Source organism: Leucoraja erinacea, chromosome 34 (genome assembly GCF_028641065.1).
Source record: "Leucoraja erinacea ecotype New England chromosome 34, Leri_hhj_1, whole genome shotgun sequence".
Taxonomy (NCBI): domain Eukaryota; kingdom Metazoa; phylum Chordata; class Chondrichthyes; order Rajiformes; family Rajidae; genus Leucoraja; species Leucoraja erinaceus.
Window position 1 is genome coordinate 16,813,049 of NC_073410.1, and position 15,360 is coordinate 16,828,408.

Below are 15,360 nucleotides of genomic sequence, written 5' to 3' on the forward strand. Positions count from 1 at the left end.
TGGTTAGGCCGCATTTGGATTATTGCGTGCAGTTCTGGTCGCCCCCATTACAAGAAGGATGTGGAGTCTTTGGAGAGGGTGCAGAGGAGGTTTATCAGAATGATGCCTGGATTAGAGGGCATTAGTTACAATGAGAGCTTGGACAAACTTGGAGTGTTTTCTTTGGAGCGTCGGAAGACCTGATAGAAGTATAGAAACATATAAATTAGGTGCAGGAGTAGGCCATTCGGCCCTTCGAGCCTGCACCGCCATTCAATATGATCATGGCTGGTCATTTAAGTTATAAGAGGCATAGATTGGGTAGAATGTATTATGCAGGATTGAAATATCAAATTCTACAGGGCATAGCTTCAAGGTGAGAAGGGCAAAGTTTGAGGGAGATGTGTGGGGCAGGTTTGTTTTCCACACACAGAGTGGTGGTGCCGGTACCTATTGGCAGGGATGCTGGAGATGCTGCTGAGTTACTCCAGCACTTTGTGTTTATCCTCATTATAAACTAGCATCTGCAGTTCCTTTCTGCACACTCTATGTAGCGTATTTTCGTTATAGCACTACGCCCCCACCCCACCACCGTTTCCGCCAGTTACCACCATGCAACAGCAACTCCCGGTTGAGCTGTTGGTACCAGGCCCGTCTCTGGCACACTGCGTGTGGGGCCGGGGTCTGAATACCCCCCAGTTTAACCACCACCAACGCCGTGTTTCTTCCATCTCGGCCTTGGGTTAAACTTTATCCTCCCCTCACTCTTATAGTGGACACCATCTCCTCCCCCCTCCCCTTGTTATTGCAAGGGTTTATTGTGATTCTGCCTTGAGAAGTTGCATATTTATTAATCTTATTACTATTAAGCTGCATCTGTATTGTTATATCAGGCCCATGTAAGGCCAAGGAGGGTGTAGGATTATCCTGAGTTCACTGTACAGGTATTTCCAAGAAAGCGAATGGTATGTTAGCATTCATAGCAAAAGGATTTGAGTATAGGAGCAGGCAGGTTCTACTGCAGTTGTAAAGGGTCTTGGTGAGACCACACCTGGAGAATTGCGTACAGTTTTGCTCTCCAAATCTGAGGAAGGACATTATTGCCATTGAGGGAGTGCAGAGAAGGTTCACCAGACTGATTCCTGGGATGTCAGGACTTTCATATGAAGAAAGACTGGATAGACCCGGCTTGTACTCGCTAGAATTTAGGAGTTCTGAGGGGGGATCTTATAGAAACATACACAATTCTTAAGGGGTTGGACAGGCTAGATGCAGGAAGATTGTTCCCGATGTTAGGGAAGTCCAGGACAAGGGGTCACAGTTTAAGGATAAGGGGGAAATCCTTTAGGACCGAGATGAGAAAAACATTTTTCACACAGAGAGTGGTGAATCTCTGGAACTCTCTGCCACAGAACGTAGTTGAGGCCAGTTCATTGGCCATATTTAAGAGGGAGTTAGATGTGGCCCATGTGGCTAAAGGGATCAGGGGGTATGGAGAGAAGAAGGTACGGGATACTGAGTTGGATGATCAGCCATGATCACATTGAATGGCGGTGCAGGCTCGAAGGGCCGAATGGCCTACTCCTGCACCTGTTTTCTATGTTTCTATGTTTCTATGATGGCTGCACAGTGGGGCAGCTGGTAGAGCTGCTGCCACACAGCGCCAGAGACCTGGGCTTCGATCCTGAACTCAGGTGCTGTCTATGTAGAGCTTGCATGTTCTCCCTGTGACCGCATGGGTTCCCTCCGGGTGCTCCGTTTCCTCTCACACCCCAAACACGTGCGGGTTTGTAGGTTAATTGGATCTCTGTAAATTGCCCCTAGTGGATGAGAAAGTGGGGTAGAACTAGTGTGGAACGAGTGATCGATGGTCGGCGTGGACTCTTAATGTATCTTAATCACTCAATGTGTCTTTTCGTAATGTGAATTTGATATAATGTTGGTTAATTGGCTTCTGTAAATTGTCCCTAGTGGAAAGAGAGTGGATGAGAAAAGGAGATAATATAACATAGAATGGGCCACCGGTGTGGACTCGAAGGGACATTTAGATGCTGTATCTGTAAACTGATGTGTTTTACCCAGGCTATGTTAGTTATGGCACAAACACGATCGTGAAAATCTTTGCTTTGAAGTCAGCTACAGCTTGATCTGCTGCATCGTGACGTTCTATAATGAGAGGTTCGTTAGGAATGTAACCATCACATTAGAGCAGAATTACCTGTATCAAGCTTGGACGGGAGGAGTTTTGACAGAAGAACATTTATCAATCTACAGAAAGTATCAAACTATCTGAATTTATCAAACTTTATTTATCAAACTGTCAGAAAAAGGCACTCGACCTGAAAAGTCACCAATGCACGTTCCCCGGAGGTGCTGCCTGACCTGCTGTGTTATTCCAGCACTTTGTGTCTATCTTTCATCACCTATCCACGTTCCCCAGAGATGCTGCCTGACCCGCTGAGTTTCTCCAGCACTTTGTGTCTATCTTTGGTATAAACCAGCATCTACAGTTCCTTGTTATCACTGCAAGTATGTTTGCTTACTCATACACATGTGAGGGCACAGTTTTAGATGTCTTTTTGTAGTGGAACATCCGGGCAAGTCAGCTGAGATCATGGTATTGGAGTCGTTTAGTTTAGAGACACAGCGCAGAAACAGGCCCTTCGGCCCACCGAGTCCGCATCGACCAGCGATCACCCTGTATGCTAGCACTACCCTACACATTAGAGGCAATCGTTACAGAAGCTAATTAACCTACAAACCTGTCTGTCTTTGGAGTGTGGGAGGCAGCAACTCTACCGCTGCGTCACTGTGCAACCCATGTAAACGCCCAAACCCATGGAACTATTTCCTAACAGGAAGCATTTGCAGTAGCAGCACTGTGACGATGCGACGAGTACAGTTGCTGCAGGAAATAAAGCTTCCAGCAGCCAGCCTCAACTCTGCCTCGACACAGTGATCATGTGAAGTGTGGTGGTATCCTGGAAACGCCGTTGTGTACACACTAATATTGCTAATCCAATAATCTTCAGATCAAGAAGGTTCTCAACCCCAAACGTCATCTATTCCTTCTCTCCAGAGATGTTGTCTGTCCCGCTGATTTACTCCAGTATATATTTGGTTTAAAGCAGCACCTTCAGTTCCTTCCTACACAACCCTTTCAGATCAACTGTAAACAATTTCAAATTGACTGCTGTACCAACCTAGAACTAGGTCGAGGTGCATTTCACAATCTGGGTGTCACGGTGATGCTGCGGTAGAGCTGCTGCCTCACAGTGCCAGAAACTTGATTTTGATCCTGACTACGGGTGCTGTCTGTAAGGAGTTTGTACGTTCTCCCCGTGACGTGCCTGGGGTTTCACCCAGTTACTGTGGTTTCCACCCACACTGCAAGGACGTGCAGGTTTGTAGTTTAATTGATTTTGATAAAATTGTAAATTGTCCCCAGTGTGTGTGTGTAGGATGGGATGGTGTTAGTGTGCGGGGATCGCTGGTCTACGCTGATTCAGTGGGCCGGGGGGGGAGGGCCTGTTTCTGCGCTGTATCTCTAAACTAAACCTCACAGGCAGCCCGAGCCGATTAATGTTAGTTGGGATCTGCAGGAAGGAAGCAATCTGAAGAAGTGTCTCGATCTGAAAAGTCACCCATCCATGTTCTCCAGAGATGGTGCCTGACCCGCTGAGTTATTCCAGCACTCTGTGTCAAAGATCCTCTGCTATAAGATCTTTGCTCTGAGTTACTCCAGCACTCTGACTAATGCAAGTTGGATTCGGACCTTGGGATTGTGTGCTGGGCAGGGTGTTGATAGACTGCCCCACCCTCTGCTGCCGTTGCAAACACAGCTTCAGCCGGTTTCAAGTTTCACTGTGGTGATTTCCAAGGCTGAACCACGTGGCTATTATGTAATTGTGGCACGTCCATCTTAAGAATGGAAGAATCTACTTATAATTTGGAGGGTGGACACAAAATACTGGTGCAATTCAGTGGGTCAGGCAGCATCTCTGGAGAAAAAGAATAGGTCATGTTTCGGATCGGAGGAACCCTTCTTCAGACTGAAAGTAGAGGTGGGGTTGGGAGGGGAATAAATAGGCGAGAAAAGACCACACCTGAAACATCACCTATTCTGCTTGATTATGCCTGACCCGCAGCGTTACTCCAGCATTTTGTGTCTATCTTCAGCATAAACCAACATCTGCAGTTCCTTCCCCCATACAATTATTTGGAGGCATTGCCAGCAATTGTGGAGAGTTTTGCTTCCAACTCAAGAAGTTGTCAATTCCAATCCTCTCCAGAGAGTTGAGCATGTAATCCCAGCTAAAGTCAGGCTGGAGTGGGAGCTGGGACCAAACACAGAGTCCACCCCTCCCTGAGAGTGGCATCACTAGGAGACAGAGTGATAAAGAAGGTGTAGCCGACATTGGTCAGGCTTTAGTCTCAGAGATACAGTGTGGAAACAGGCCCTTCGGCCCACTGAGTCCGCACTAACCATCGATCACCCATTCACACTGGTTCTAGGTTATCCCACTTCGCTATCCTACACACTAAGGACAATTTACCGAAGCCAATTAATGTACAAACCCACACGCCTTTGGAATGTGGGAGGAAACCCTCGTGGTCACAAGGAGAACGTGCAAACTCCGTACAGACAGCACCAGAGGTCAGGATCGAACCTGTTAACTGATCTTCAATCCAGTATATAAGGCCCAATCCCATGTGCTCTGTTTTTGTTTCATAATACCTTATGTAGCATCTTATCGAAGGCCTTCTGAAAGTTTAAGTACACCATGGCCACTGTCTTTATCTGTCTTGCTGATTAGAGCCCCTAAACCTCAAACAGATATATCCAATATGATTTCCCTGTCATAAATATCTATTGACTCTGCCCCATCCTATTGTCATTTTTTTATACTCCCCCTTCTCAAAGCTGAGGAGTAAGTGCAGGGGAGGAGAGCAGGAATGTCAAACGCCAATAATATGGAGACAATATCCTCCTTATAGCATAAATGTTTACGGGAAATTTAATATTGCACACAAACAAGAGGTTTCCTAGAATAAAGACAAAATAATGCCATTTTTATTTAGAGAAGGCAAGTTTAGTTTAGAGATACAGTGTAGAAACAGGCCGTTCGGCCCACCGCGTCCACGCCGACTAGCACTAACACTATCCTACACACTAGGGACACTAACACTATCCTACACACTAGATACACTAACACTATCCTACACACTAGGGACACTAACACTATCCTACACACTAGGGACACTAACACTATCCTACACACTAGAGACACTAACACTATCCTACACACTAGGGACACTAACACTATCCTACACAATAGGGACACTAACACTATCCTACACACTAGGGACACTAACACTATCCTACACACTAGGGACACTAACACTATCCTACACACTAGGGACACTAACACTATCCTACACACTAGAGACACTAACACTATCCTACACACTAGGGACACTAACACTATCCTACACACTAGGGACACTAACACTATCCTACACACTAGAGACACTAACACTATCCTACACACTAGAGACACTAACACTATCCTACACACTAGAGACACTAACACTATCCTACACACTAGGGACACTAACACTATCCTACACACTAGAAACACTAACACTATCCTACACACTAGGGACACTAACACTATCCTACACAATAGGGACACTAACACTATCCTACACACTAGAGACACTAACAGTATCCTACACAATAGGGACACTAACACTATCCTACACACTAGGGACACTAACACTATCCTACACACTAGGGACACTAACACTATCCTACACACTAGAGACACTAACACTATCCTACACAATAGGGACACTAACACTATCCTACACACTAGAGACACTAACACTATCCTACACACTAGGGACACTAACACTATCCTACACACTAGGGACACTAACACTATCCTACACACTAGAGACACTAACACTGTCCTACACACTAGAGACACTAACACTATCCTACACACTAGGGACACTAACACTATCCTACACACTAGAGACACTAACACTATCCTACACACTAGGGACACTAACACTATCCTACACACTAGGGACACTAACACTATCCTACACACTAGGTACACTAACACTATCCTTCACACTAGAGACACTAACACTATCCTACACACTAGGGACACTAACACTATCCTACACACTAGGGACACTAACACTATCCTACACACTAGGTACACTAACACTATCCTACACAATAGGGATAATTTACAAAAGGCAATTAACCTACAAACCTGTACTTCTTTGGAGTGTGGGACGAAACTGGAGCACCGAGAAAAACCCACGCGGTCACGGGGTGAACGTACAAACTCCGTATAGACAAGCATCCATGGTCAGGATGGAACCCCGGTCTCTGGCGCTGTGAGGCAGCAACTCTACCGTTGACCCCGGTCTCTGGCGCTGTGAGGCAGAAACTCTACCGTTCACCACCGTGCCGGCTCTGTCGCTGTATCATTCAACGTGGGGACGGGAAGAAATTCCCAAAGCCCCCAGAAGGCAGGCTGTGGACAGAGGAGAGCGTAGAGTCATAGAGTATTACAGCGTGGAAACAGGCCCTTCCGCCCAACTTGCCCACACCCACCATCATGTCCCAACCCCACGAGTCCCATTTGGCCCTCACCCCTCTAAACCTGTCCTATCCATGTACCTGTCCAAATGTTTCTTCAATGTAGCGATCGATGATTATATTAAATTTGGTGTAGCACGGTGGCGCAGCGGAAGAGTTGCTGCCTTACAGCGCCAGAGACCCTGGTTCGATCCCAACCTCGGGTGCTGTCTGTACGGAGTTTGTACGTTCTCTCTGTAGCCGGGTGAGTTTTCTCCGGATGGGCTTCTACCGCATCCCAAAGACGTGCAGGTTTGTAGATTAAATGGATTCTGTGGATTTTCCCTAGTGTGTAGGATAGAACTATTGTACAGATGATCGTTGGTTGGTACGGAGGGAGGGCCTGTTTCCAGCTGTATCTCTAAAGAAAACATCAAGTGATTATGAACCTTGTAATGGAAGCAATGCACAACATTTCACCAACAGTGCCAGATTGGTTCTGTTACTTCTAATTTGGGCTTCATTAGAGAATGTGAGCCCGAGTACAAGAGCAGGTCAGAGGCCTGATGCCCCTGGTAAATGACTCTGCTCCCGACACTGCAAGGCCATTCCAGCATCTACAAGGCACAAATCTATAGGGCGACTCAGTAGAGCTGCTACCGCCTTAAAGTGCCAGAGAGCCGAGTTCGATCCTGTATGGAGTTTGCACGTTCCTCTGTGACCGAGTCCTGTTACCCCACATAGTTAGTTCTATGGTTCTATGTGGCATGTGTTTCACTTGTGTGCAGGTGCAGTCTCCGACCCATTGTGTGTTAATGCAGGAAGAGTTCATCTTCTTCCCTTTCCCTCAGGCCACTTCCCTCTCCCAGCTTCTGCCAGCTGTAAGCTTGACTTTGTACCCAGTTGCTCCACCAGTCACTGTGCTTCCCACAGTTGTATTTAAAAGAGAGGCAAGAGTGTTTTATTGTTTGGAGATACAGTGCGAAAACAGGCCCTTCGGCCCATCAAGTCTGTGCCGACCAGCGATCCCCACACATTAACACTATCCTACACACTATCCAACACCAGTTACAGTGCTGTCCACAGTTGTATTTAAGAGAGGCAAGAGTGTTTTATTGTTTAGAGATACGATGCGGAAACAGGCCCTTCGGCCCATCGAGTCAATTTGGCCATTTGGAAAATTTACATAATCCAATTAAACCACAAACCTGTACATCTCTGGAGTGCGGGAGGAAACCGGAGCACCAAGAGAAAACCCACGAGGTCACATGAAGAACGTTCAAACTCCGTGCAGACAGCACCCGTTTTCAGGATTGAACCCGGATCTCTGCCGCTGTGAGGCAGCAACTCTACCGCTGTGCCACTGTGTACTATGTACCGAAATGGAAAAAGGAAATTCTGGAGAACATGATAGGTGATATTACGGGTTGAGATGGGTTCAAACAAGAGGACATGACTTCAGAATTAAGGGACAGACGTTTAGGGGTAATATGAGGGGGAACTTCTTTACTCAGAGAGTGGTAGCGGTGTGGAATGAGCTTCCAGTGGAAGTGGTGGAGGCAGGTTCATTGGTATCATTTAAAAATAAATTGGATAGGCATATGGATGAGAAGGGAATGGAGGGTTATGGTATGAGTGCAGGAAGGTGGGACTAAGGGGAAATTTTTTTTTCTTCGGCACGGACTTGTAGGGCCGAGATGGCCTGTTTCCATGCTGTAATTGTTATATGGTTATATGGAGACCCTTCTTCAGACTGATTGTAGGTGTGGGAGGGTGAGGGTGGGGGGGGGGGGGGGGGGGGGGAAGAAAGCTTGAAAAGGGGAGAGGCAGGACAAAAGCAGTTGTATAGGGCTCTGGTGAGACCACATCTGGAGTATTGTGTACAGTTTTGCTCTCCTAATTTGAGGAAGGACATCCTTGTGATTGAAGCAGTGCAGCATAGGTTCACGAGATTGATCCCTGGGATGGCGGGACTGTCGTATGAGGAAAGATTGAAAAGACTAGGCTTGTATTCACTGGAGTTTAGAAGGGTGAGGGGGATCTTATAGAAACATATAACATTATAAAAGGACTGGACAAGCTAGATGCAGGAAAAATGTTCCCAATGTTGGGCGAGTCCAGAACCAGGGGCCAGAGTCTTAGAATAAAGGGAAGGTCATTTAAGACTGATCTTTTTCACCCAGAGAGTTGTGAATTTATGGAATTCCCTGCCACAGAGGGCAGTGGAGGCCAAGTCACTGGATGGATTTAAGAGATAGTTAGATAGAGCTCTAGGGGCTAGTGGAGTCAAGGGATATGGGGAGAAGGCAGGCACGGGTTATTGATAGGGGACAATCAGCCATGATCACAATGAATGGCAGTACTGGCTCAAAGGGCCGAATGGCCTCCTCCTGCACCTAGTTTCTATGTTTCTAAAACATGGCTGATAATGTTGACATAACTGTTGGGAGGCAACAAAGTACCTGCCACAACTGCCTCCTCCAGCAGATTGTTCCTTGGTTGCAACAATTGGTTCCTTGGTCATGATGGTGCAGCGGTAGAGTTGCTGCCTCACAGCGAATGCCGCGCCAGAGACCCAGGTTCGATCCCGACTACAGGGTGCTGTCTAGACGGAGTTTGCTCGTTCTCCCCGCGACCTGCGTGGGTTTTCTCCGAGATCTTCGGTTTCCTCCCACACTCCAAAGACGTGCAGGTTTGTAGGTTAATTGGCCTGGTAAATGTGAAAAAGAAATTGTCCCCAGTGTGTGCAGGATAGTGTAGGATGGTGTTAATGTGCGGGGATCGCTGGTCGGCGTGGACCCGGTGGGCCAAAGGGCCTTTTTCCGTGCAGTATCTCCAAACTAAACTCAAGTAAACTAAACAAAGGTCAGAGTTAAGAACAGTAGGTGTGAGATAGGTTTGGAGAGTCACAGGGTAGGGTGGATGGAAGAAATAGGTGGAGTCCAGATGGGGCTGGTGGAGAGAAGTGGCAGAGAAGAGAGGGTGAGTGTGTGGGGGGAGAAAAGCCGTGGTGGTTAGTTAAAGGTTACTTAAAATTGGAGAATTCAACGTACATACCATTGGGTCGTAAGCTGCCCAAGCGGCATATGATGTGCTGTTACACCAGTTTGCATGACTCTGGCAATGGAGGGGGTCCAGGACAGAAAGGTCAGTGTGTGAATGGGAATGGGAAGGAGAATGGTTGGCAACCGGTTCATGGCAGACAGAGAGCAAGCTTTCAGCGAAACCAAGACCTCCAGTCTGGAAAACTACCACAGCGATACGATACGATATGATACGATGGAACTTTATTTATTCCCAGGAGGGAACTTGGACCGCCAACAGTCATAAAACACAACAAGATACATGAAACCTCAAATTATAGTGATGTGTAGAAAGTCCAGGATTGGGGGTGTGCAAAGATTGGGTGGGGCGGGGGGAGGGGGAGTCAGTCTCAGTCTGCCCCACGACAGAAGGGGGAGGAGTTGTACAGTTTGATAGCCACAGGGAAGAAGGATCTCCTGTGGCGTTCTGTGCTGCATCTTGGTGGAACCAGTCTGTTGCTGAAGGTGCTCCTCAGGTTGACCAGTGTGTCACGGGAGGGGGTGAGCTGTATTGTCCAGGATGCTCCGCAGTTTGAGGGGCATCCTCCCCTCCAAGACCAACCTCCCATGAATCCAACTCCAACTCCGCCCCCAGGATGGAGCCAGCCTTCCTGACGAGCTTGTTAATTCTGTTGGTATCCACGGCCTTCGCCCTGCTGCCCCTGCACACGGCAGCGAACAAGATGGCACTGGCCACCACCGATTGATAGAACATCTGTAGCATCTTAGTGCAGATATGGAAAGAGTGGAGCCTTTCAGAACCGGAGTAAGTAGGATAAAACCCTATGTATCCTACTTACAAGCAAGGTTCCTATCTCTCCTTTAGTCTACTTTTTTGATTTTGAGCAGCCATGTTGGTACTCAGCTGCAGGACTACATGCCTAGTATTTTGCTGATACCATCCTCCATGCCTTTTTTATTTCCAGACTCATTTAGTTTATTGTCAGGTGTACCGAGATACAATGAAAAGCTTTTGTGTTGTGTGCTAACTAGTCAATGGAAAGACCATACATGATTATAGTCAAACCGTCTACAGCGTACAGATACAGGATAAAGGGGATAACGTTTAGTGCAAGGTATAGTCCGAGGATCTCCAAAGAGGTCGATGGAAGTTTAGGACCAGTCTCTAGTTGGTGATGGGATGGTTCAGTTGCCTGATAACAACTGGGAAGAAACTGTCCCTGAATCTGGGTCTAGTGCAGAATCTAATGTTTAGCGCAAGGTTAATTCCGATTAAAGTTAGTTCGATAGTCTCCAGTGGGGTAGATGGGAGGTGAGGGCCTTAGTGAGAGGACGGTTCAGATATTCCAGCTCTGCCCTAATCATTTCTACTCGTTGTAAACTTACAAATGCTGCTCCTGCACCTTGTCCACTCATCGCTCCTTCTTTCTGTTCCTGGTTGAGTAATAACCTGATTTTTAGAATTTGCATTCTTATCTTCAGAACTCTACATGGTTTTCTGCTTTTTCCCCAAATGTAGAAGTTCCAGGTCTACAACCATCAGAGGTATACAGGCTGCATTAATATCACGTCACTCGTCTGTTGCTGCTGCCCTTAAACTCTCAAATTACTTCCTTAAACTTCATTGACTTTCCACATCCTTCTCCTCATTTACGATGCTGCTTAGGGTGGCACAGTGGCACAGCGGGTAGAGCAGCTGCCTCACAGCACTAGAGACCCCGGTTCGATCCTGACCTCGGATGCTGCCTCTGTGGAGTTTGCGTGCTCTCCCTGTGACCGCGTGGGTTTCCTCCAGCTGCTCCGGTTTCCTCTCACATCGTGTGGGTTTTGTAGGTTAATTGGCTTCTGTGTGCAGGGAGTGGATGGGAAAGTGGGATAACATAGAACCAGTGTGAACGGGTGATCGATGGTCATGCTGTACCTCTAAACAAAAATAAGCTTTGTGTTACCTGCCGTATGGTACAATATTAAATCTTGAACAGAAATTAAAAAACGCAGAGAAAAATTGATAACTTTTCAGCTCTATGGCCATTATGAAATCTTTGATGTTAAATCTTTGATGAAATTCCAAAAAAGCAGCTGAGAATGTTTTACTGTGCAAATTGGTGTAAAAGGTATTGATGGTACTACGTGAATTGATGGTACTACTTGAAACATATAAGATTGTTAAGGGCTTGGACACACTAGAGGCAGGAAACATGTTCCCGATGTTGGGGGAGTCCAGAACCAGGGGCCACAGTTTAAGAATAAGGAGTAAGCCATTTAGAACGGAGACGAGGAAACACTTTTTCTCACAGAGAGTGGTGAGTCTGTGGAATTCTCTGCCTCAGAGGCAGGTTCTCTGGATGCTTTCAAGAGAGAGCTAGATAGGGCTCTTAAAAGTAGCGGAGTCGGGGGATATGGGGAGAAGGCTGGAACAGGGCACTGATTTGGGATGATCAGCCATGATCACATTGAATGGCAGTGCTGGCTCGAAGGGCCAAATGGCCTACTCCTGTACCTATTGTCAAGTCAAGTCACATTTATTTATTTAGCACATTTAAAAAACAACTCTCGTTGGCCAAAATGCTTTACATTTGTTATAAGAATATCACAACCAAACAAACTACATACATATATACATGTAGCCCTCAATTGTTTATTGTCTATTGTGAATCTAGGTTGTTGTGGTGAGTCTAAGTGACCAACTCCTGTTTGTACTTTCAGAAGCTGCAGAATATTCACTGAACATCTTTGGATTTTTGTCTAACCATCCAGAATGTCGTACCCTGGCTACCCCTCGACCGGCTACCCAGCCTATCCTGTAAGTAATGTTATTAGTTTTCCCATCAGTTAAAACACAATACTATCTTTAATACATTAGACGCAGTGGGAAGAGAGCCGTCTGGCGGTGTGGTCACGGAGCTAAATAAAAGGGATGAGAGTTAAGGGCCTGTCCCACTTGGCGATTTTTTTTGGCCACTGTCGGCATCATTGACTGATGTATCAGATCACCGAAAAAGTCGCGGCGCGATGACGCATTGACGCGCGGTGTTTCCTCAAGTGTCGCAACATTTTTTTTGTCGCCGCTGGATTTTGAAATGTTCAAAAACGTTCGGCGACCCTAATACGCCGGAAGTCGCCGAAAAAATGCCAAGTGGGACAGGCCCTTTAACAGTGCAATAATGCAGTGTTTGGTTGGAACTTGCGGCTAGTAGATGTGGGTGGGGCTGTTTCCGTGTGGCCTTGACAGGGGGCTGGGATAAATACAGTAAGCCCTTGTTTTAACGGACTTTAGTTTAGTTTAGAGAGACAGCGCCAAAACAGGCCCTTCCTCCCACAGAATCCGCGCCAACCAGCGATCACCCCGTACACTAGCACTATCCCAGGGACAACTTACAATTTTACTGCAGTCAATTAACCTACAAACCTGCAAATCTTTGGGATGTGGGAGGAAACCGGAGAAGCCGCACAAAACAAACGTTGTCACAGGAACAACGTACATAGTCGGGATCGAACCCGCGTCTCTGGCTGCAACTCTACCGCTGCGACACAAAGCTTTTATCACTGATTGCTGGAATTAATCCCGGCATCGAATGATGTTTGATTCTGTAGCCTGTGACATAATCAAATATGTTTTCTTCCATCTTTTCCTGCATTAGTTTTTGTTTTTGAGATACATCTTGGAACCAAGCCTTTCGGCCCTCCGAGTCCAAACTAACCATCGATCACCCAGTCATCCGTGTTACTGTGATGTGGCTAGCTGGCTTATAGCCGATGTTGTGATAGTCCCTGCCTCAACTACCTCCTCCAACAGCGCGTTCCATACACCCACCACCCTTAGTGTGAAATAATTACTCCTCAGGTTCCCAGTTAAATCTTTCCGCCCCACACCTTAAACCTATGTCATCTGGTTCAACATTCTTCTACTCTGGGCTTTTACCTGATGTGTTCCTCTCATGGATTTGTACACCTCTATAAGATCACTCCTCATCCTCCTGCGTGGATTAGAGTCCTACCCTGCTCAACCACTCCCCATAGCTCGGGCCCTATGGTGTTAGTTTAAAAAGTTATGTCTATGCCCAGAACATGGTGTGGATTGGAAAGAGTGCGTTTTGGTTCAATTCTGATTAAGGCTTTTTTTTACCCCCTATTTTCTTTGTGTTTCAGCAAACAGACGGGCAGCCTGCGTATCCCCAAGCTGGAGGGCAGTACCCATACCCTGGTGCTCCTGGCGGGGCCTATCCTGGTAGTGCTGGCGGTGTGGCCTACCCTCAAGGGCCTGGCGGGGCCTACCCAGCGGCAGGTGGTGCGGCCTACCCTCAAGGGCCTGGTGGGGCCTACCCAGCGGCAGGTGGTGCGGCCTACCCTCAAGGGCCTGGTGGGGCCTACCCAGCGGCAGGTGGTGCGGCCTATCCTGGCGTGGCAGGTGGGGCCTACCCAGCGGCAGGTGGTGCGGCCTACCCGGCAGGGACCGGAGGGAGCTACCCCCATGCACCGGGAGGGAACTACCCTCAAGTCCCTGGTGGGGGGTATCCACAGGCTCCAGCAGGGGGGTACCAACAGCCACAAGCTGGGGGGTACCCGCAGGCCCCAGCGGGGGGGTACCAACAGGCACAAGCTGGAGGGTACCCGCAGGCTCCAAGCTGGCCCGGACAGGGGGCCCCGGGCACCTACCCAACTGCACCTTCAGGGGGATACCCCACACCCCCAGGTAACCAGCCAGCATACGGCGCTGGTGGGACTGGATACCCCACCTATCCTGCAGGTAACTTACAACATTAACAACATTTTACTGAGATTAAAAACTCCAGTACCGTACACAAATGTATTTGTTTCTATTCAAATAGCCTCTGAAAACAGCCTGGAATCCTATAATGTACAAATCGAATATCTTGATTCTTCCATTCACTGACATAACATTTATTAACCTGCGCATGCACGTGTGTAGCTTTGTCAGCGCTGTATGTGGCGACTATTTACACACCGTGGGTACGCAAGCAAAGAACTTCACCGTGCCGCGTCACATGTGACAATCACGTGTTCCACATGTATGTGAGTTTGTCAACGTTGAGAGAATGGATGAATGACTCCAGGTAGTTTTAGTTTTTTTTGACACCTGTACCGAGGTACAGTGAAAAGATTTGTTTTGCATGCTATCCAGTGAAAATCAGATATTGTTATACATGAATACAAATCATTGCTATACATGAATACAGGTAAAGCAGCAAAGGTGAATGTACAGAGTATACAATATAGTTCCCAGCATTGTCACGCATTATCAAGTCAAGTCACTTTTATTTCTAGAGCACATTTTAAAAAACAACTCTTGTTGACCAAAGTGCTTTATATTGGTGGAGGATAGAAGATTGAGGGAGATCTTATAGAAACTTACAAAATGCTTAAGGGGTTGGACAGGCTAGATGCAGGAAGATTGTTCCCGATGTTGGGGAAGTCCAGAACAAGGGGTCACAGTTTAAGGATAAGGGGGAAATCTTTTAGGACCGAGATGAGAAAAACATTTTTTACACGGAGAGTGGTGAATCTCTGGAATTCTCTGCCACGGAAGGTAGTTGAGGCCAGTTCATTGGCTATATTTAAGAGTGAGTTAGATGTGGCCCTTGTGGCTAAAGGGATCAGGGGGTATGGAGAGAAGGCAGGTACAGGATACTAAGTTGGATGATCAGCCATGATCATATTGAATGTCGGTGCAAGCTCGAAGGGCCGAATGGCCTACTCCTGCACCTATTTTCTATG

The 15,360-nt window shown here is 47.1% G+C and overlaps 1 protein-coding gene across 1 annotated transcript in view; it reads left to right on the forward strand.

Moving 5' to 3' along the window:
- Positions 1–15,360, forward strand: part of LOC129713054 (annexin A7-like) — a 60,548-nt gene that overhangs the window by 10,147 nt on the left and 35,041 nt on the right. The window contains exons 2-3 of the mRNA XM_055661933.1: positions 12,331–12,427; positions 13,774–14,371. Of these exons, the coding sequence (XP_055517908.1) occupies positions 12,383–12,427; positions 13,774–14,371 (643 nt within the window). The 5' untranslated portion in view covers positions 12,331–12,382. The remainder of the gene's footprint in view (positions 1–12,330; positions 12,428–13,773; positions 14,372–15,360) is intronic.